Here is a 22,322-nt window from a genome sequence, read left to right on the forward strand (position 1 = left end):
CTTCAATATTTGAAAGGAGTGTAGAAACAGGAGGGGGTACATCTGTTTATGAGGGTGGATAGTGATAGGACAAGGGGGAATGGTTTTAAACTGAGACAGGGAAGCTTAGGTTAGATATTAGGAGTAGATTTTTCATACAGAAGGTAGTGAAGCACTGGAACAGGTTGCCCAAGGAGGCTGTGGATGCCCCATCCCTGGAGGCATTCAAGATCAGGCTGGATGTGGCTCTGGGCAGCCTGGTCTGGTGGTTGGCGACCATGCACATAGCAGGGGGTTGAAACGAGATGATCTTTGTGGTCCTTTTTAACCCAGGCCATTCTATGATTCTATGATTCTATGATTCTATGATTCTATGATTCTACGATGTGATTAAATGTCCTATCATTAGAAGTGAGATTTTCATTCTCTCTGATAATGCCAAGCATAACAAATTAGTCACTATTTATGTAGATATCATACATGCTACTGTTATTGTGTCATTGTGATTCATCATGTTTTGATAATGAATACTGCATTTTTGTAATTTTTCTTACCAGTCAATTCCTTTGTGATAGTTGTTCCCATTGAAGAACTGAACTTCTTCAAAAGTTTTTGGGCTAGGGAGATTACTGATAATGGAAGGATGCATCAGAAGAAATAAATAAAGTGCTGTTGTTCCTACAAAAACGCAAAGAGATATCATTAGGATACATAAAAAAACCACCTTTGAGTTAATTGATACAAGAAAGTACTTCTGCCTCAGTTCATACTGAGATATACTGGAAAATTAGGAAGGTTTCCTTTGCCTATTTGTGAAAGAGGTATGTAGGCGCAAGCTACTTTCAGATGAAGTGGGGAATACTTGCAATTTTTTTCTGTGCTTCGTAAACTGTTCTCATTTCTGGATTCTGAATTCTGCTTTCAGAGGCAGTAATGATACTTTTGTTGGTGACATTGCTTTCTTGACTTTGTTAACCCAGTGACAAAATTTGGCCTGAACATGTTTGTTTTTAAATTGTTTACTTGCACAAAATTTTTCCAAAGTAGTAATTGTGTGATTGTGCTTCTCTTGCTCCCAGAACAGCACCTTTTTCCTCTGTGCATTTCTCCTGGGGGGAGTGTCTGCTATTGAGGAATAAAAAGTCTATTAAGGAGGCATGGTGTATTTTATCTGCACTGTCTACCTGCCAACAAACCTACAAATAATAAGTGTACTTTAAAATCCTCATAATTTTTTGTTGTTATTTATTAGTTAAAAAAAAAAACAACAACAAAGAAACAGAAATGTAATTCAATACATAGTGAAATTTCTGGAGAATGTGTCTTCCAAATTACTCTTCAAAGATTTTATGCTATGCAAGCTATCATTGGACTATGAATCAAGACCTTCTGTCTCTTTGTCACTGTCACAGTATCTACATAATCTTGGATTATTCATTCATTTCCCTGCCTCAGTATTCACTTTCTGTCGTATGTCAACAACAGTAACAGCTAGCTTGGGGGTAGGAATATGTGGCTCAATTTAAATAATGCTGAGACCCCCAGAGGAGGCCTGCAAAGAGGTAAATATGTTGATTGGCAATTAGGGTCTCAAACAGTGAGGAAACAATTTGTCAAAGAACTTAGTAACAAACTTAACTTACAGCATCCTGACAGCATATTTCTTTATGGTGAATGTTTACACTGCCTCCTCCTGCACTGTCTTATTACCAGTGGGTGGAAGTCAGCAGTGAAATTAGATGTGCACAGCCATCAAGTACCAGCTTTGAAAGTGCCACAACACTACTTCAACATCAGTACACAAGGCAGGTGCACACATAGCTGCTTGTGGCTCAGAAGGGGCTGCCATCAGCATCTGTGTTTTCATGGGGATGCTGGGATTTCCACCCTTTGGCTGCCAGCAAGAGCCAGCTCTGGAGAGCATCTGAGCACTGAGCCAGTGCTGCCCAGTCCCTCCTGCAAATGGGGATGAGCACATGCTTCTTCCCAAAAGCAAATCAACTAGAAGTATTGCCAAAACAATCTATCTTCACATCTTACAGTGTCTTCAGTTTTTGGAAAGAAAACCATAATTGAAGGCAACAAGTAAATTGTAGTCTGAGCCTTTCCTGTTTAAATAAATACAGTATTGGGAGAGATTAATAATACCCATTAGAATAGAGACTGCTGGGAAATTTTGGTGCTAATCCCATAGCAGACTTCTGGTAGCAGTGGCTAGTAGTGGAAAGAGAATGCAATATTACGATCCACCCCATTCCCTCTCTTTGTTAGTGGTGGAGGAGTTACTATCTGAATCCTATATGGATGAGGAATGCATTTTCTACAGCAGGTCATAGTTTACACACATAGATACAAATCTGGGATTTGGTTTAGATTAAAAATTCATGTTTCTTACCTGTTTTCTGGGGTCCTATCACAAGAAATTTGGGTAGATGGTCACAAGTTTTGTCTCTGGGCCAAATATCTCTGTGTCGTTTGTCATCACATGGATTCTGAAGAAGAACAGAATTATGGCACATCATGCCAGAGACATCCTAAGCATTTTGCACACATATGAGACTTTGCAGAATCTAAATCTTACACACTAATACCAGAGCCTTACACAAAATAGTAAGAACCCAAGGTATTGCACTTGGATTGAAGCAGTCTCAGATATGTGTAAAGACTGAAAGAAGAACTCATTGAGAGCAGTCCTGCTGAAAAGGACATGAAAAGCTCTACAAGAACCAGCAATGCATGCTTGCAACCCAGAAGGCAAACTGTATTCTGGGCTGAAACAACAGAGGGGCGCTCAGAAGAGAAAGGGAGGTGATCGTCCCCCTCTATTCTGCTTTTGTGAGGCCACATCTGGAGTCTTGTGTTCAGGAATGTGGCTGCCAGTACAGAAAGGATGTGGAGCTGTTGGAGTCGGTGCAGAGGAGGGCCACAGAGATGGTCAATGGACTAGAGTACCTATCCTATGAAGAAAGGTTGAGGGAACTGGGCTAGTTCAGTCCAGAGAAAGAGAAGGCTCTGGGGAGACCTCATTATAGCCTTCCAGTACTTAAAGGGAGATCTCCAATACTAAAAGGGAAGATTTAGGTTAGATGTTAGGAGGAAATTCCTTATGCAGAAGGTGGTCACAGTCTGCCCAGAGAAGCTGTGGAATGCCCCATCCTTGAAGGTGCTCAAGGCCAGGTTGTAATGGGGCCCCAGCCAGCCTGATCTAGTGGGTGGCAGCCCTGCCCATGGCAGAGGGAGTTGGAACTAGATGGTCTCTGAGGTCCTTTCCAACATGATTCATTCTATTGATTCTGTGATATTTCCCCATAAGAGTTTTTCCCCATATTCTTCACAGATATAGAGGTAATTGGTAGGAATCCCTGGAAATCTGTTCATTGTACTGGGCACCAGAGTTTCCAGGTATACAGAGACTAAGTTCCTTGATACCATTCAGGACTGGTCCTTACAGGGGCCCCAGTGAAATCAAGAAAGCTGAGAAACTCTGCGAAAACTGGAAAGATTGGTTTCAACCACACCTTACAAGACTACTGTGTTTCCCTCTCTCCATTAGCCTGGTGCTTTTCATCAGCTCAGAGCCTATGGGCATTTAGGCAAGCATGTGTGTTGTCCCTTTGACAAAAACTGAATGTGTGTATAATGGTCTTACATGACTGAGGATTAAGTTCAGTCATTAGAGAAAAAAAAAGAAGAAGAAAAGAAATATTAAACCATTGATTTAATCAAGTTTTCATTTCAAGTTAAAATGGAAACCTCTGTTTGAATAGCTTTGAGGCATTACTTTCAAAGGTGATGAAATGGTTTCAGATGCATAGTACTCTTAGTACCAATTTTAAATTTACATAAGAACCCAAAAGGAAGGCAGAATAGAAATGTGGGATATTACTTCTCATCTTCTTATCTTTTTACTGCCCATGAATGCAAAATAAAAATGTGTGACAAAAGACCCCACAAGAAAGGTTAGGACTTATCATATGGATCCTGCTTTTGCATAGTATTGGCTGGTAATAGAATATACAGTTTGCTAGAGAAAAAGTTAGCAAAATATAAAAGAGAAAATCATTAAATTATGTGAATCATTGCAGTTCCACTAAACTCAATGGGAATATTGTTGATTTATACTTCTTTTGCATCTGGGCCAAAAATAATGGCAAGATTTTCTGCTCCTTTGTATGAGCATAAGCTTGATAAAACTGCTTGGATCTCAACGGTGTCACTCTGGATTTAAGCCTACATAGCTAAAAGCACAGTGTAGCACATCATATTCTGAATAAGAGAAGAGCCAGACAAGTACAACGATTGGGAAATTACAGCACAGGGATTATAAGCAGCACTATCGTACATTTGCAACAGAGATAGAAAACAGCCATTTGTGGACTGTGTAGAAACCCTTTTCCTTTCCTAAAACAGCAGCCTATTCTACAGCACTGACCCCTCTGTCCCTCCCTTCTTGTTTCTTTGGTGAAGGAGGTTCAAGTGGCATGAAAACCCTGTAGCTGCTTCCCTTGATGGGCACAATGGACATGTGTTGTTTGCCTTGGGATAGCTCTTGCTACGGACTGTCTGCACTCATCTTGCTGGTACTGTAACTAGTTAACACATTGTGATGCATCAGCAAACCTGCAGCTAACAGGGGAAGGAGCTTTCGCTCATGTTGTTGCTTTTAATATGCCTGATTTGAGGTGAGCTGAAAAATAACTTTTCAAAGTGAAGCAGGCGCTTTTCCTTTTTTAATTATTATTATTTTTACAGGAACAGATTCTTTTTTTGACAAGCAATGTAATCGGAGGCAGGGAGAGGTCAGGACATTACCTGCCAAAGGGGGTCTGTCTGCTCAGGGAAGAGCTCGAAGTATTTGTGTGCCAGCTGGATGGGTGGCAGTGTCTGTAGTTGCAGGTTGGTTGAACTCTTCACAAAGTTGGCCAGGTTTGAGAAGGTGTACAGCCCCAGGCGGTCATTCCCGTAATTGGACAAATGGGTCATGAAGATGCTGATCTGGGAGAGCAGAGAAACCTTTCAGTCAGAGCAAGGGCAGGTATATGGCTTTGCCAAACTCTCTCACAGCCACTTAAAAACAACAGAAGAGGAAAATGTTAACTCAATCCTCATTCCCCACCTCTCTGCCAGCTTCAAGTCTAGACATAGTTGCATATGTGCCATGTCTTCAAAATCCCCCTTCTCACCTCAAAGACTGCCTGTCTCTGTTCAGGAGATGCGTTCAGGGGTTCTTTATTCCATTTTGATTTCTTTTGTCAAACTGCATCAAAGTTGTTTCTTGCACAACCCCTGCTTGTTTCCTCATCCCCACACGAGGGCCTATGAGTTCAAGTCACACACATGGCTGGGCCCACCACCAGCTTCCTGGAGCACCAGCTGTTGCTTCTCAGAAAAGCATTAATTTCAGAGCTGCAGGACTAACACTAAAATCTGACTAATTTTCTGCCTCATTCAAACTGAATCTAACACTAACACTAAAATCTGACCAATAGACTGTCTCCTCCAACTGGGTTGGCCAGTTTGTTTTAAATGGTGTGGCTGTAGAAAGATAAAAAAATTCTGAAATGTAAAACTCTCAAGCATTTGTAGATTATAATATCTCAACTAAATATCAGTGCCATTGATTTCTTCTTAAAGGCAGTAAAACCTCTGTCTGTTTATCAGTCTTTTTATAGTTCTCCTTCACATGGAGAAATTTGCTTTGTAGATCTCATCATTTATTTCCCAAGGATAAAGAGAAGAATTTGGAAGAATAATGTGCAGAATATTTCCCAGTATTTTCTTTATACGAGGTGATTAAACTCTGTTTCTGTGCTGCAAAGGCCCAGTTTATCTGTAGATTGTGATTATTTAGCTTTCTGAAGATGCTGCCAAATAGGGTATTGTTACTCAAATGTTTTGCTCGGTACATTGGCCTCAGATATGGTGCACAGTGACAACAGAATTTAATTACGCCGTCATGGAGAAAGAGCATCATATTGATAACTAGTGTATATGTGTATATATATGCATATATATATATATGTAAAAGCTTTATATATATATATACATATATATATATATATATATATAAAAGCATCATACTTTAAGGAGGCCTTACTGTGAAGTAAAAGAGTTATAATGACAATTTACAACAAACCTCAAAAGATATGGTGGTGGGGAAAAATGGCATTTTGCCATCCTAATTCAATGCAAGAATTTTGGGAAAGGTAAAACAGAGCACTGGCTTTGTGTGCTCAGTGGTCAGCTGGTAATGCATCCAGAGTCCATAAGAGTGTTTCACTTTTCCTCAAGTTTTGTGTATCTATCACAACTGCAACAGATGAAGAATTCATGCAAGGGCAATGTTTCCTTACGTATGAAGCTCTCCTTTATGTGAAGTTTAGAATATCTCCATATGAGATGTATTTATGGATGACCTTTAATGGGAGCACTTCTTTATGCTACACTGAACTCCTGAAGCCCAAAAGCAAAACGTGGCCTGAGCCAGACCCTTAATGAAGAAAAAGAACAATGCTGGGCAGCAAATGTTAGCTTGTGAAAGGATCGGGTTCCCATCACACTGACAATGTGTTCTGTTCTTGCTTTATACAGCCAGCTCACATGCACTCTACAGCTCACAAAGCATTTGCTTTCAGCTTGGTCTGGACTTAGAAGAGGGGCATAGGCTCAGCACTCCATTTCCTAGCTTTTTTATTCCTCATGTTATGTTATGGAGCTGGGTTGTAAAGTCTTGGGGGTGTTTGGTTGAAGACTGATAAGAGAAATGACCAGTGTGCTAAATCTTTTAGGCTACCTGTGTTAGGCTAAGATGCAACTCCGTTTATGCATCTTGTGGGACCTTTTAGGTTCTGGATCACCAGAATTGGAAGAGATTAGTCACCAACAGTAGGGACTCCTGGTTCACAAGCTGTTTGCTTTACTACTGGATACCTAAGGCCAGGTGAGTCTCTTTTTGTATGATTAGGAATGGGAACTGATAGCAAAGCTGAAGGCTCATGGCATTGGGTGTGAGCTTACAAAGTCCCATGTGGGCTATGAGAAGGAAGGGAATAGGTACATTTTCCTCTTCTCAGAGCTGTAGTAGGAGATCTGGTATGCCCTGGTCAGTGACATTTCTGTCTCTGTCTTGAAGGTGGGAATTGTTTGTGTAATATTTTTATGACCTGGGCATGGAAGAGAAGGATTGGACTGCTATTGTTTGAGGTCAGCTTGAGCTTTGGCTCCATACATTGTGGCCATAGTGCTGTTCTGCCTTCCAAGATAACCACAGGACAACAAGCCACATACTTCCCACTTCTACCACTGTACTTTGCTACCCTGGTGCTTTTTAAGTGGCAGACCACAATGTTTAAAAACCTACCCATTAATGTGTTGTATTATTTATGAGGATTTTAGTACTTCTCTAAGGTGAAGATTAGTGGAGCTTAAAAGAAGGTATCCCTCGTGGCCTGTTTGCAGTGTGTTTGTGCAGTGCTTGCTCTACTCCATGCAAGGCAACTTATTCTTTGCTCATATTCTGTTCTGAGCCATCTTTGAGAAAAAATTGGATTATTGCCTTTCCTTCCACCTGATTTGGTGGAGTTCAGTGCCTATGTATCATGTGACTGAAAATCTTTAACAAAGCCAAACAACAAAACTGCCCCAGACTTCATGCTTTCCCATATGCTGTACCCAAGAAACTTATAAACAAGATGGTCTATCTTTTCCTTTGAATTCCCAGTCTGCTGACCTTTTTCCCCCTGCTTCCCTATCCCCAGTACAGACAAAAACAACAACAAAACAACATACAAGTGTGTCCTTTCTGGTTTACACTTCTGTTCCTATAAATGTGATAAGTGCTTCATACAAACAATTTAGTAGTGATGAAAAGGCAAATCCTTATAGGAAATCTTGATAGAGAAGATCATCTTGTCTTTAAGTGGTTTGTTTTTTTTTAAGTGTCAAAGTGTCTGTAAATGGCATTTAGTATTATTACAGCAATTTAATGTTATTGCAGCAAATAATGTAGGCACATAAATCTATAATTGTTATTTTGTTTATTTATACTTGAATATGTGTGTGTAGCAGTATGCCTAGAAGATGGATTTCAGCTTTTTTTGTTATTTAGTCTCATTAGGCTTCTGTCCAGTCTGGAAGATTCTAGTATCACTCTTAGATATAAGATACTAAGGTATCTTATGGTGGCAAGATACCTTAGATACCTCTTGATTTCTTTTGCTCCACTGATATTACTTGAAGTGGATGTGAATGTGATGTATTGTGCACTGATGAAACCATATCTGATTCTTTGCTTTCTGTTTCCAAATATTTTGAGACAAATGTGGATGGTTATTAACTGTTCATATTTAGAGCATGGATGGACACAAAGCTGTGTTTTCCTGCTGATGCATTAATACAGATAAATGTGCTGAGCAAGCACAGTGCTGCTGTATGCTTTGGGGTGGTACTGTGCTGCACAACACGGTTGCACTGCTTTGCTGGCTTTGCTGTGCTGTTTTGATCGACACAGGAGGGATAAGGAATCAGCCTTGTGGGCAGCAGTGAGGAAACCAGTGAAAACTGCTTAATATCTCTTCTCATAGTGCTCAGAGCAAAACTGGCGAATAAAAGAGAAAAGACCATGTTTCTGCACTCTCCATGACAAAAAGCAAGATACAACACAGGCTGACAACAACCAGCAGCTAGTACTTCATCATGATAGGGTAATGCTTTTCAGAGGGAGGTATGATACTGCTTGTGCAGCAGTGCAGTATAAAGGCAATAAATTACTTCAGATTCCTGGGGGCTTTGGGAAAGGACCTGGCTGCATGGCATTACTCTTAGGGTTAAACTAGCATAAGCAATGTGTATCAGACAAATGTGCAGAGAAGAGCTGAGTACAAGCTCTTGCTATTGACATACAATCTATTGACACCAAGATATGTGAGACAGGACTGGTTGTAAATTACTTTGCTGGTTGTTTTCCTCTGTGCTGTGCTAGAGCACAGACACGTGGAGAGCAATGCTCAAATGATTCTGTAGTTTGTACCAATGCAATATCTCTTTAGCTTTGGCAGTTCACCTCTCTCTTTGCTCCTGTAACTGGGATCACTAACAATTTGAGATCTGAAAGGGAGAGAATGCTGAAAGTTTAAGTCAAAAAAGTTTTTTTCCTCTTTCTGCCATCCACTCTCTGACTAGGTCTTGCTGCCTACCTCTCGTGCTCCACAATACATTTTTCTAAAAATCACTTTCCCTCCTCTTTAGTCAGGGCCCTTTTTTTAATTGAAACATTTCCTTTATTTTTTAATCTCCCATTTTATTGTATGCAGATAAGAAATTTCTACAGCTTGTTAGCTGAAAGCTATGGATTTCAAAATCTTTCATCGGAAAAGGGTATGCTGAGATTTATATTTTGCTGGTGGAAAAAAATTAAGATACAGAGCGGGTGGTATGATTTGCAAAGAATTAATTGGGAGGCTAATGAAAGATTTGGAATGGGAAACCAGATAACCTTTGATCCACCTCCATATCTGCTGGACAGAAAGATGGATACTGTCTCTTTTGAAGAAGAGGATTGCTATCAGGTTCATTTTGAAAGGCTGGATTTCTCTGTATATATCTAAGTAACATATACCTGGGGTCAGCATTTCAAAGTCAATGAGAATGCTTTTAAACCTGTCCTCCATTTAGGGAGAAATGAGTTAACATGCAGTCCTCTTTCCCAGGAGCTGCTTTAAGGGCGGTTCATGACAATAACTTTAGCTTCTATGCATATATATATAAAATATGCAATCTTTAGTCCTGCTTTTTGTTGTTCAATACTGTTGCTGTTCAAATAGATGCAGGACCAGTTGGCCCCATCTGAGATGCTGGAGCTACCACCCAACAGTGAGGCAAGAGCAGCTGCTGGGAATGCTACAACTTACTGGTCCCTCTGTGTAAGGCGACCCACACATATCTTCCAAGAGCATCCCATTTATACTGTGTTAAATGGGAATGAATGGAGAGATGTAGGCTACAGTCTGGATGGAAATTATGATTGGGATTGCTTCTTCTGGAGAAGAGGAGGCTCACTGGAGATCATACATCTCCCTGTAAGGAGGTTGTGGTGAGTTGGATGTCAGTATCTTCTCCCAGGTAACACTGGTAGAATGAGAGGGAACAGCATCAAGTTGTGCCAGGGGAAGTTCAGGTTGGATATTTGGAAAAGGCTTGCCTGAAAGAGTGGTTGGGAATTGGAATAGGCTGCCCGAGGAGGTGGTGGAATCATTGTCCCTGGGAGCATTCAAGAACTGTGTAGATGTAGTGCTAGGTGGTTTACTGAGCAATATTGGTGGTAATTGGGTGGTTGGTGAGATGACGGTCTTTTCCAACCTTGGTGATTCCATGATTCTATTTTACATTTGTTGGAATTCTTTTTCCTCTTATTTTCTGTTACCTACTCTGTTAACAATTCAAGTAGATTGTAACTGTTCTGTAAGAAAGATGTTTGAGGATAACAGTGGTCCTAATTTTTTCAGACTGTGTAGTTAATGTGCAATTCTAGTGGGTAAATCATGGTTTTATTCTGCTAGACTGGGTGGGGAGATGGAAAAAGAATGCTTATAGACTCATTAAGGTTGGAAAGACCAATAAGAGCATCTTGTCCAACTGTCAACCCATGCCTATGTCTGCTCTAGTCCATGTTGCTCAGTGCAACATCTATTTTCTTGAGCACCTCCAGGTATAGTGACTCTACCACCTCCTTGGGCAGCCTATTCCAGAGCCTGACCACCCTTTCTCAGAAGAAATTCTTCCTAATATCCAACCTGAGCCTCCTCAGCACAACTTATGGCCGCTCCGTCCTGTCCTGTTGCTGTTCACTGGAAGAAGAGACTCCTTTCAGTGAGTTGTTGAGGCCAATAAGGTCTCCCTTGACTTCCTCTTCTCCAAACTAAACAATTCCAGTTAAGATTGCTAACAATAAATGAAGATTCTTTTGAGTACTTCTCTGGGGAGCAGATGGGGTCCAAGGGAAAGCAGAAGCAGAGCTGGTGGATCATTTTTCTGTGCCTTTGGCGGATTCTCTACTTTTGGCAGTGCTTTTAATTCAATTGATGCAGGTTTTACTTCATTTGGTTCACTGGGGCACAGATGCTTTACTTTGTTCTCCTCTTTTGTTTGGGAGCAGTGGAATGGGTAATTTAAAATTAGTATCAACTTCAACTAGAATAGTTAATGGCAGAAAAATTACCACACAGAATTGTTGAGAATGTTTTACATCTCCATCTGACATGATCCAACAGTATCTACATCTGGTTATTTACCAGCTTCTCTGTTTGTAAGTCATAATATTTGGTTAGTCTGTTATTAACAAACCTGAACTGTTGTGACCTGCGACAGCTGAGCATGTGAGCTGCTCCTCCAGAGCAGAGAAGCTGTCAGCAGCTCTCAAGCAGTTCCTGGCTTCTCCAGCAGGGAACAGGCGGCTCCTGCTGTATTTCCAAGCGCAGTCAGGTGACAACACACTTTTCTTCCCTTGAAGAGCTGGCCAGGCTAATTAAAAAGGCACAATCTCACAAGCAATGGGTAATCAGTGTGAGTGTAGACCTCTAGGGGAGCACTTTGGGAAAGGAGTGTAAAGTGGTATCTGGATTAGCTAGTAGGGCGAGAAGCTTGTTTCAAAATTATTAAATAGAAACTCATGCTTTGAGTGCACAGAAACTGCGTTCTGTACTTCAAGTTAATGCCCTTCGTCCGTAAGTACAGCCCATGTGCCTATTTATGTATAATCTGGACATTTATTTACTTTTATAAGGGCAAAACTTAGTGGAGTCTTAACAAAAAGCACTCACAGCTATGTTACAATGTACCTGAGTAACACACGTTGGTAATGAATTATTAGCAATATGCAAACTCATAGTAATACTGAGTTATGTATTTGATTGCTGGATAAATCTTCCAGTTTATACTGCAAGGGTATAAAGATGATTAGATTTAGAAGCTTTACCCTTTTAACTCAACATCAACAGGAGCTTATGCTAAGCACCATGGTAAAGCATCACAGGAAAGTCTGTCCACAGTAACATACCTGGATATGGGAATTGAGGTGTGTTTTTTGCTACAGATACAAACAGCATCAGGTATACTGAAAAAATACACAGCCTCAGCTATAAGAACTCAGTCCTGTCACCTTGTGTTCAGGCTTGTGTCCAGGCTCCTTATTGTGACTCTGTACTGCTGTAATGCCAGAAAAATTGCAGTATCTTGCTAGGAAATGGTTGCAGCAGAGTTCATGTGTTTGGCCTGCTTTCTTGGCTGCAGGTTTTTGAGCGACGGCTGCTTACCTGTCTCTAGAGGGCACTAGGATGCTGGTCTGTTCTAAGCCAGCAATTTATATTTGCCTTTTTGGGAGGATCAACCCAGAGAACTGTGAACTGCTGTCGGTTTTGCAGTGTAGATGCAACTTAAAGGAGAAGTTTGCAAAAGATGCAGAACTCTAGTGGGACTTCTACCCTGGCTGAGCGATCCAAATCATGCTCGTAACATCCAGGTAGCTATGAAAATCCCATTAGCTTTATTTTCAGGGACTTAAATTCCTCAGTATATAAGACATCAGGAATGTGAATTTCCTGAATGTCAAAGAGCAAAGCGACTTCCTAAAGCAGAGCCCAGTTGCTTTCTGAGTGCTGTCCTTAGTGTGCGTTTGTTTACTACAGGATTTTGTTCACCCTAAACATGCAGCTTTGAGTTCAGGAATGTTTGATGTTTCCCTTTAAATCTGCACCTTTAGGGGGTGAGGATGAGTCCTGCCCTCAGCTGGTTTAAATCCCTCACCCTGACTGAAGACTGCAGCTGTGCTGTTTGTACAGGAGCTGGTATTAAACAAGGCTTCTTTCTGCGTGTTTCCTAGAAGCTTTGTGTTCCACAGCCACTCAGGTCCTTGCTATCTTTATTTCATAGTAATATTTATCATAAAGTTTGCTTTCTGCTTGAGAATAATATGCCCACATCTAGAACAAATTCCTGGAAAATAGGCTGTTAGCGCTCCAGCGTCCAGCTAAAGTGTCCCCAGCCAACCTCCGTGGTATTGCAGCACATTGGGAATTAAGTATCCATAGGATCATTAAGGTTGGAAAAGACCACAAAGAAAAGATCTAGTCCAAACAATCGATTGCCATCATGCCCAGTGAACTGTGTCCCAAAATGCCACACTGTCTGTCTTTATGCAAATATTTGAAACAGTGCCTATCCATAAAGCCATGCTTCTTGTGGTGAAAATAATTTACAAAACTTCTGTACAAATTATGTGCTCTGTCTCATCTTAAAAGACAGTCAGTAATAAGTAGAAGCAATTTTTCCTCTTAGTTTACTTCCTCCTGCTTTTGCTGGTGCATTACCCCTCTGCTGGGAAGCCCAGGGGTCAAGATAGGTCTTGCACAGGTATCCTCTATGAAAAACTTGTTTTGCACCATCTTAAGTAGCTTTCCCTCTTACTTACGTGCCTCTTAAATGAAATTTAGCAAGATGGAGTGAATTTGTGTGAAATAAACTAGGTTCAACACTGTGCATTGGGAAATGAGTGGTGCAAGCATCCTTTCCTGTAGAAAGTTGGTAATGTCTACTGCCCTTCTCTGTTCCTCTTGCATGAATGTTTCCCAGAAAAATGAATTTTGCTTTCTGTCTTTTCCTATTGTGCTTGGAGAATACTATGCAGTTGCTCCAAGAGCAAGCTCTCATAATTGGATCTAGATGGTAGCATGTTGTATTTCTGAATGTATAAATGGTATGTCATGGCTGAGAAATGCAAAACTGTCAAGTGTCCATTTACTAATACGAAGTAGCTCTATGCTAGACTGACCACAGAAATACCTCTTTCAATTTCAAGTGTTCAATGTATTTCACATCCTGACAGCCTCCTGTTATGAATTGTAGACTTTTCTTGTACCTTATGAGCCAGAGCTCCATTCACTGATAATGAATCCCAGAATGCTGGGCCCTTAATGCAGCTGTTTGTGCAATAGCACAAAAAGGAAGCTGGAACTGAGACTTTCGTGTTGACAAAGCACTAATTTTAATAATGACAAATTGTTTCTCTAGAATTCAGCACTATTCATATTCATGGCCCTTCTGCTACTAAGCAAAGTCATCCACATGCTTGAAAATCACATTTAAATAATTTTTTTTTTTCTTTAAAACAATTTCTACTCTATTTCCCCTTCTCACATCTCTTTCTTTTAGCATTCCTCACAGGATAATCAAATATTTTCCAAACGTGATAGCTCTAAAGGGAGCAACAAAAACAGTGTTTGGGAAGTAGCATTTTTCCCCTTGAAAGGAAAACAAAAATGTTGAATGGAACTTTATTTCCCATGCCCCTATTTATTACTGTGGCGTGTATATATATATATATATATATATTAGGGTGGTTATATTCCACCCTTAGTGTTTCCAGTGATAGGTCAGCAGGCTGTTGTTGGTCTCTGGTAGTACGTGGCTTTGGTAGAACTGTACAAATTCTGTAGTGTTTCTATGTTGTTCTAAAATTCCCTATTCAAAAAGTAAAATTATTTTTTACCCAGGAAAGCTTTCTGCTTTTCCATTATTTAGTTGATATGGTTGCATAAATTATTCACAGAAAATTCATGTCCTTTCCTATTCTATTCCCTATGCAAGCAAAGTTGCTATGCTTGTTTCTTATTTTAATCTTCTAATATCTATTGAGTGTCGTTTCTTACTTAAAGATTAATCATGATCATATTTCAATACAACAGCCATCTCCTGTGTTATATATAGATGAAGGAATCTAGTTAGGTGGTTCCACTCCATTATTTTGTAACTCCTATCATTATTTTTCACTACTTTTTCAGGTTCTGACAGTATGCCCTTAAAAAAAAGCCCCACCAAAAATGGGGGGAGGGAAATAGCCCTAATGCTTTCGACTTTATGCAATCAGTGCAGAGCTGTGTTAGAGTGGAAAAAGTAAATGGATTTCTTTTTTTGTTCATTTGTCACACTTGTATAAGTGATCAGCAGTACATCTAATTGTGGCTGAAGTCCAATGAAATCTGTGCACATGTGATGCTACAAGTTACATCTGTGGGCTCTGTGAAGCCTTAGCAGAAGTCTAGAGCAATAAATCCTTCTGTTGTAAGAAAATATTTACATTTTTAGGTGAACTTCACGATATGGGGATTTTCTTTGTTGCCATCTATGTTTTCTTATTGAAAATGTTTCCTTCAGCTATAAACTTCCTCTCTGAAAGAAAAATCTATTCAGTTTAGGCTCAAGAATAAACCCGACTGTGAATTTAAAAAATGAACCAGATGAAAAAGGATGTGGGCTATTGTCTCAAGTCAGATTTGTACACCAAGACTTTCCGAAGGAATAATGAAAGTGTCATTGTAGAAACAGCTCCAAAATCTCTGACAGTTTTAGTCTTCAGATTTCAGAGACGATCAAAGAGTTTGTATAAGGAGATAGATATCAATTTCTCATTTCCTTGCCTGTGTACTTTGTGTGTTCTTTAACTCCTATCAAGCAACAACATAATGCTAGTTGAGGCTGTCATCTCCTTAGTTATAATCCTCTGCAGATGAAAATCAGTATAGCTTCAATTATTTTGTGCCAATTAATTTGAATATTCCTTGGCATCAAGGATGCCTAACTATATCCCATGCTGACCGGCTTTATTTACAGCAAAATGTGAAGTTCTTCCTATTACTGCACTGAGGTAAGGATAGCCCTTCCTTACTGTTAGTAATGCTCCAGCTCTCTCCTGATGCATTGTCATGGCAGAAGGATTGATCTGAGCCAGCAGGTGAATGGCCATCCTGGGTCAGCATTAGCCTGAGTCCTTTTCAGTGCCTTGGAGTGGAGGGCTGTAGGCAGCATTACATAGTGCTCTTACAAGCTCTGCATTCACCACAGCATGTCTGAAAATTTTAAATAATTGTAAATAATTCCCTTATTTTGTATTATAAAGGAAAAAGAGAAGGAGTATTGGGTCAGCCTTGTTCTTCACGAAGCAGAATGGGCTGAAAAGGGCTGCAGATAGAGGAAAGCCTTATGTTAGCCAGCTTGTTGGGCCTTGATTAGTCCTCTGTTTGGGCAGGTGTGGGGGACAGCTCTGCCCAACTCTGTGGAGATGGTGAAGTGGCATCATCTAACCCTGGGCTACTGTCTATTTCTTTGTCTGAAGTCTATGTGTTTGTTTCTCAACCGGTGTTAGCTGGTGAAAGGGACTGTGCACAGAGCCTTATGACCTGCATTCTGCTCTGCAACGTGGAGCAGGGCTGCAGAGGACAACACATATCCAGGCAAGTGTTGTTGGTGGTGTTAAAGACTCCCTGGTTTAATTAATTGGTGGATTTGATATTAATGAATACATTTAGATCAGCTTTGCATGCCCATGTATGGGAAGATCCATACATTCAGATGAACCTCAGTGCTTAATCTGGAGCCATGAGTGTCAGCCAGCCTGGGTGCCAGCCGTTAAGCTTTTTTACTCTACCCTTACTAAGTTTTCCCACTGCTTAGGCTTATTTCTACAAAGGGATCAGCTTTGCCCTTTGTTTGTGTATGGTTGTTCTTAAACGCCTGATAGCTAATTAAATAATGACATATTTTAGTAGCATGTAGATATTGCAGACAATCCAGGAGGGATCACTTTTTAGCGTGGATTTAATATCTTTGCAATGAAACTAATTATTTCTGAAATTTGGAGAATATCTTATGGGGCTTCTTAACTTGTGAGTTGAAAAGAGTCAGAACATTTATTCCTGTTTGGCTTTTTATTTTAATGGAAATAAACTGCTCTTCCATTACCTTGAAGAAATTTAAATGCAATGCTTACATTTTAAGCAATGTAAAACCTCAGTTACGTAGACCCCAAAGGATATGATATGTAATTAAGAGACTGTTTGCTCTACCCATGTAATACTTGCATGGTTATGATTCTTGGATAAGAAGAGCAGAGTGCCACTCAGGAATCTGTGTAAATAACTGGATGGCATTCAATGAAAGGAGCCAGCAGTGGCCAGGCTGCCAAATAACTAATAACAGAGGTAATAAATATTTATGAGCACTGTGTTTGAGCCTAGTGTTTTGCACAGGCCAATCTATGCATTTGACTCTGATCTTTCCACTTGCTGTACGTCATCTGGGGATGCTCCATCAAATATTCTCTGCAATGGCCTGGGGTTAAATCTTGTCATCCTATGCCCTGGAGGTGTTCCCAAACATCTCAGTTTCTAGGGAAGAGTATTTCTAGGCAGAATGAAACTGTTACCTGAGTAACTGTGGATATTTTTAAGGTTCACAGGCAGGCCTCTTTAAGAAGAGAAGCACTCACATGAGCACTGGAAGTGCACTGTGTATAACCCATAAGTTCAGCATATGGTGTCTTTAATACCTGAGGAGAAAGGTCAGTATTTCCCAGATCACAATTCAATACAGTGGGCAAAGATGCGAACAACCCTATCAGCTATGGCTGGGTTCAGTAAATTCAGAGCCTGATCGAGTAACAGAGCTTTTTTTTTTTTTTTTTGACTGTATCTACAGCCCTCTTTCCCTGTTTATCTTTCTGATCAGTGCGTTAAAACATAATCCTCCGAGACAGCTGAACTTCAGGAGGAATATTGCTCATCTATCTGCTGATAGTAAATAATGGTCACAGTGATCACTGGTTTGGATAGCTGCCCATAAATGACTGTTTCTCTGAAATTTCTCTTTGTAAATGTTTAAATAGATATTTTCCTAATTGTATTTTGAATGATGGAATTAATCTGTAATCATTAGTGTGACACATCATACTCTCCAAGGAGAGGAAGGTAAAAATCTCTGAGCAAGAGTGAATTTCCCTATGAAAATATCTGTCCAGGACCCTGTCTAGCATGGGAACGACTGTAAATCATCCTGTTTAAACTGAGTCCTCTTATAAAAACTGAGTCAGTATTTTTACTGGAATATTTTCTTTCAAACTACAGAGGGATAAATGTCATGTCAGTTGATATAGAATGGAGATGCAAGAAATTTATCATTTGTTTTTATAACTGTTCTACTGTCATATTGCTATTCTTGCAGTTTCATGAAGAGCTGACTGCTGTGTGTTATAGAGTATTCATAAATGATGATTAATTAATCTATTTTGGTGGCCTACTACAAGCAAACAAACCTCAGAGTTAATTTGATTCTCTACTCTTGATTTCAGAGGGAAAAAAAAATACAACATTTTCAGTTCACTAGAGGATATAATATTCTCAAATCAGCCACTTTTCAATTAATTTTAAATGACGAATAGAGCAAGCAAATTTTGTTCTTGTCCATTTACTTCTATTAAGGATTCATTTTCAATAATCAGAGAATTCTGAGTCAGCTCATTCTTACCTTAAAGGTTTGCTCCTGATACTAACAGATTATTGTATGGTGTGTGCTTGAAGGCAACAGATTCTTTTTTTTTTTTTTTTTTTTCCCAATAACCCTCTTGTTGACACGCAGCCATTTATTACTATTTCTGCCATCACCTAGCTTGCTGAGAAGTAATTCTGATAAAGTACCCAAACATGTGGTGTGGAGTATCAACTGTCATAAAGAAGGAAAATGTCATAAAAGAAAAAGAGAAAGAAAGATCATGTGTTATCCTAGAAACATTTTCTTTATGCTCTCAATTTCCAGCTAATTAGTTTCTAAATATGCTGCTGAAGGCCTGAGTTTCCATAGGATAATATTTTCCTACCCCAGCTCTTTCCAGCTGGTATGACAGTGTAGGATGGGAGAAAAAGGATTCAAAAGTCTGAGCAAGGTTGAAATGAATGTAATCATACACCTGAAGTTGAATGGTAAAAGTGGTTTCAACTTCGATGTTTGTATTATAGTATTTCTATCATATTATCAGTGCTTACAGGGCTTCTAGCTACAAAAGAAATGTCTGTTGGGGAAGGGGTGACTGTGGTAGATAGAGGCACTTTTGTAGCATGTTGTTCTTCAGTATTAATGCACGCTGGTTAAACTGAGCCTCGCTATGGACTGTGGCAGGAGGACAGGTGTTTGCAATTCTGAATGTGCATGGGATTCAAGTGTCTTTCTGAATAAAGAAGAGATACGGCTCATATCTTCGGGGAAATGTTACTGCTTCATGCAGTGACACTGCCCATAATAGGTGGCTTTGGCTGGTGTGCTATTGGGGTGGAGTCTCGTGGTCCTCTGAATTGGAACAAGCATCTGCTCACTCCTGTGCTTCACTGCAGTGTCCACTTACACACAGTAAAACATGTCTTTACGTTGTCCATGCTGGTCAGAGGGCTGCAGTACAAAGAATAAGAACTGACTATATTTGTCTATATTAACTTGGTTTGATGTGTTTGTAACCATTAAAACAAATTCTGACATAGCTGGTTAATAATAAAGCTCCCTTTTATGTTGGTAGACAGAACATAATGTAATTAAAATAATAGGCACAGGCATGTCCCTCTCCCATATGCAGTAGGCTGCTAATGATGGCTCAACGAGTATTGACCTTTTTGTAGTGGGGAGGATTTTGTTTCTCCTGTTCCTGAAATATGCTGAGATTATTTATTCACATGGCCCTTATTAGAACAGTTATAAATTACTTATGGATCACACAGTATTTTCTACGAAGCCCAAGGTTATTTTTTATTCTTCCTGCAGTTATGCTCAATGAAACAAAGCAAATAAAAATATTATTAATGCTCAAGACGTTCCATAATAATACTCCCAGATCTCTTGTGGAAGGTAGGAATTAACCCCTCTTTGCATTTGCTTCTAATATTCTGAAGCAATAGTGTGATTCTCATCTACTCTTGTGAGGAGTTAAGGCAGGAAACAAGAACAAAGCATTCTGAGTATAGCACATGGGAAATGTAGAATCTAGATTTAACAAACTGGAAATGAGCAGTAGCCTCTTTACACTTCCAAACACTCTCTGTAAATGCATTTAAGTGGCCATCAAAATTAAAAGCATCCCATGACACTTATGAAGAATTTGCCTTTCTGTGGTGTGCAGTCATGTTTCGTTTGCAGTTAGAATAATGATGTGGCTTATTTAGGGTCAGTCTGCAGCTTCTCATGAGTTGAGTTCAAAGTTTCCTTTCAGTCACAGGTCTGATTTCACTGTCAACAACCTACAAAAAAAAGCTAATTTTCCTGAATTCATACATTACTTTTCATCTCAGGTTAAACTTTCTTGGAGTTGTTTGATTGATAAGAAGAGCTTAAAATAAATGTTCAATTTATTAGGTGTTTAACTTTCCCTTTTTTTCTACTTTTCTCAACATTAAAAATTCGGTTGGTCTGTCAGTTGCCAGTATTTTGTTTTAATTTTGAGCACAAAACATACTTTTGCAAAGTATGCTTGTGACTCTGGGCACTTTGTGGTGATGCAGATATAAATCTATAATTATATTTATAGTGGAACTATGAAAAAGGAAGCATCAGAGGACTGAATACCTTGCAATAATAAGAAAAAAGTTAGCCCAGTGTACTTCATCTCCATACCAGGGAGAAATATTGAGAAAGAATAGGAAGAGAGGAGCATCTTCTGAATCAAGGCACCAGATATATGGAATAATCTTCTTGATACAGTCCTTCAATTTAACGATCTCTCTAAGGGATATTCTAGTTTAGGCTGCATAAAATCTTCAGTCATTGCAGTCAACATTGACTGGACAAAGATGGGAAGGCTTTAAGATTGTAGGTTCCCATTTTGTTTCATTTTCTGAAATCTTTTCTGCTTTTTGAAGGTAGCCTTGTGTACATATGTTGTGAAAATCATTGTCCTTGCTTGCAGCATGGTCTATAGCTATTTCTTCTGTTCAACTTAACTTGATAGTATCTCTGAGGTGGGGTTGGTGGCTTTGGACCTGAGGCAGGTTTATAAGTGAACAGAAATTAGGAAGGATGCTGCGGTAAAAGAGATGATGGTGTTAAGGTTTATCCATCATCTTTTTAAGGTCAACAAGTAATGAGAGCAATATGCACCAGACTGGCATATAAATCCAATTAACTGACTTTCTATTTGAGCTAGTTGGTCTTGCTGAGGCTTTTCAAAGCCCTGTATACTTATTCTTGCTTTAGTGTTGGACTGAGGTGCCTCTTGTGCCATTACTTGCTGACTTAATAAAAAGCTGTCTGTTTAAAGAGAATTTTTAGAAGAAATGACTCTTGCTCTTGTTTGTAATGGTGATAATATTTAGGGCTGTATTTATTAGCTTATCTTGGCTGTTCAACATTTATGACTGTACTTTATCGTCTGTGAAGCAGGGGAGTAAAGGAGATGAACTAGAAAAAAGATACTGAAGACCTTGCCGATACTGCCGGTGTGATATACAGGTTGCTGTAGGTGTGATATACAGAACAATTTGTAAGAGTGGGCTTTAAATATGCCTCAGCATTTCTCAGGAGACTGAAGAAGGGTAATGGTCAGAGAACATGGACTGAACTACTTAGTTCTGAGGCTGACACGCAGATCCGGAAAAACCTCCAGAAATTTAAATTCCAGTGGAGTTCCGTAAGCTCTCTGGTGAGAAACCTGCTTTTCTGGTGCTGAAAGTATTTCATTTTGGGAACAGTATACTATGAAGATTATTTTTTAAATTATAAATCTGCATGGACTGCATTTTGAAGCAAAGTAGGTTTGCTCTGTTCTTCCAGCTTCCTCACTGCATTCATGCTCTGTGCTTGTTCATGTTAGCTTATGATAGAAGCAGCTGTGAGCATGCCTTAAAAATGTTACTCCAACTTTAAAGCTCTTTGAGGAGGAACTACCTCAGTGCAGGATAAATTTAACACCAGTATACTTGTCTTCTCTTTGCACCAAGCACTTTGAGTACAGAAGTGCATGAATAGTTGGTTGACATCTGAAGGGAAGCAATTAAAAAAACAAAAAAGCCATGTGGAGCACAGCCGGGGACAAACAACGACAGAGGGGGATCTAAAAAGGTATCCTATAAAGAAAGTTTCTTTTCCTAAGGAGAAATTAAGCTGGATAAATAATGAGAATTAGAATAACATATTAAAAAAAAGCACAACAAAACAAAACAAAACAAAAAAAACTGTCTGAAAATGACTGGAATGTTGAACTCTTTGAAATAAAATCTCCCTTGCATTTTTTATAATTACAGGAAACAATAAAGTCAACACTGAGAAAATAATACTTTGAAAGTACATCAAAGAACTGCAAAATATTTCTAAGGAACTGGCAAGGCTTAGGAAAGGAGAAAAGGAAATTTGTGTTTGCTTAAAAAAGGAAGAACTCAAAAAATAATCCTAGCAACAACAAATTAAAAAAAAACCAAACTTACCCACCATGCAATCAAAACTTTAAGCTGACTTTGTTTTTGTGTTGAAGCTGTGGAATGCTCTAC

The 22,322-nt window shown here is 39.4% G+C and overlaps 1 protein-coding gene across 3 annotated transcripts in view; it reads right to left on the reverse strand.

Annotated features, from left to right (window-relative positions):
- NDST4 (N-deacetylase and N-sulfotransferase 4) overlaps positions 1 to 22,322 on the reverse strand; it is a 158,185-nt gene that overhangs the window by 15,679 nt on the left and 120,184 nt on the right. For 2 of the 3 annotated variants that reach the window (XM_042812441.1, XM_042812439.1), the window contains exons 9-11: positions 4,792 to 4,974; positions 2,375 to 2,471; positions 534 to 657 (exon numbers count right to left, since the gene is read on the reverse strand). In XM_042812441.1, the coding sequence (XP_042668375.1) occupies positions 534 to 657; positions 2,375 to 2,471; positions 4,792 to 4,974 (404 nt within the window). The remainder of the gene's footprint in view (positions 1 to 533; positions 658 to 2,374; positions 2,472 to 4,791; positions 4,975 to 22,322) is intronic. The other variant, XM_042812442.1, reaches the window with a different exon arrangement.

This window comes from Centrocercus urophasianus, unplaced genomic scaffold (assembly GCF_019232065.1).
Source record: "Centrocercus urophasianus isolate 14NV4802_14NV808 unplaced genomic scaffold, USGS_Curo_1.0 seq_13, whole genome shotgun sequence".
Lineage (NCBI taxonomy): Eukaryota > Metazoa > Chordata > Aves > Galliformes > Phasianidae > Centrocercus > Centrocercus urophasianus.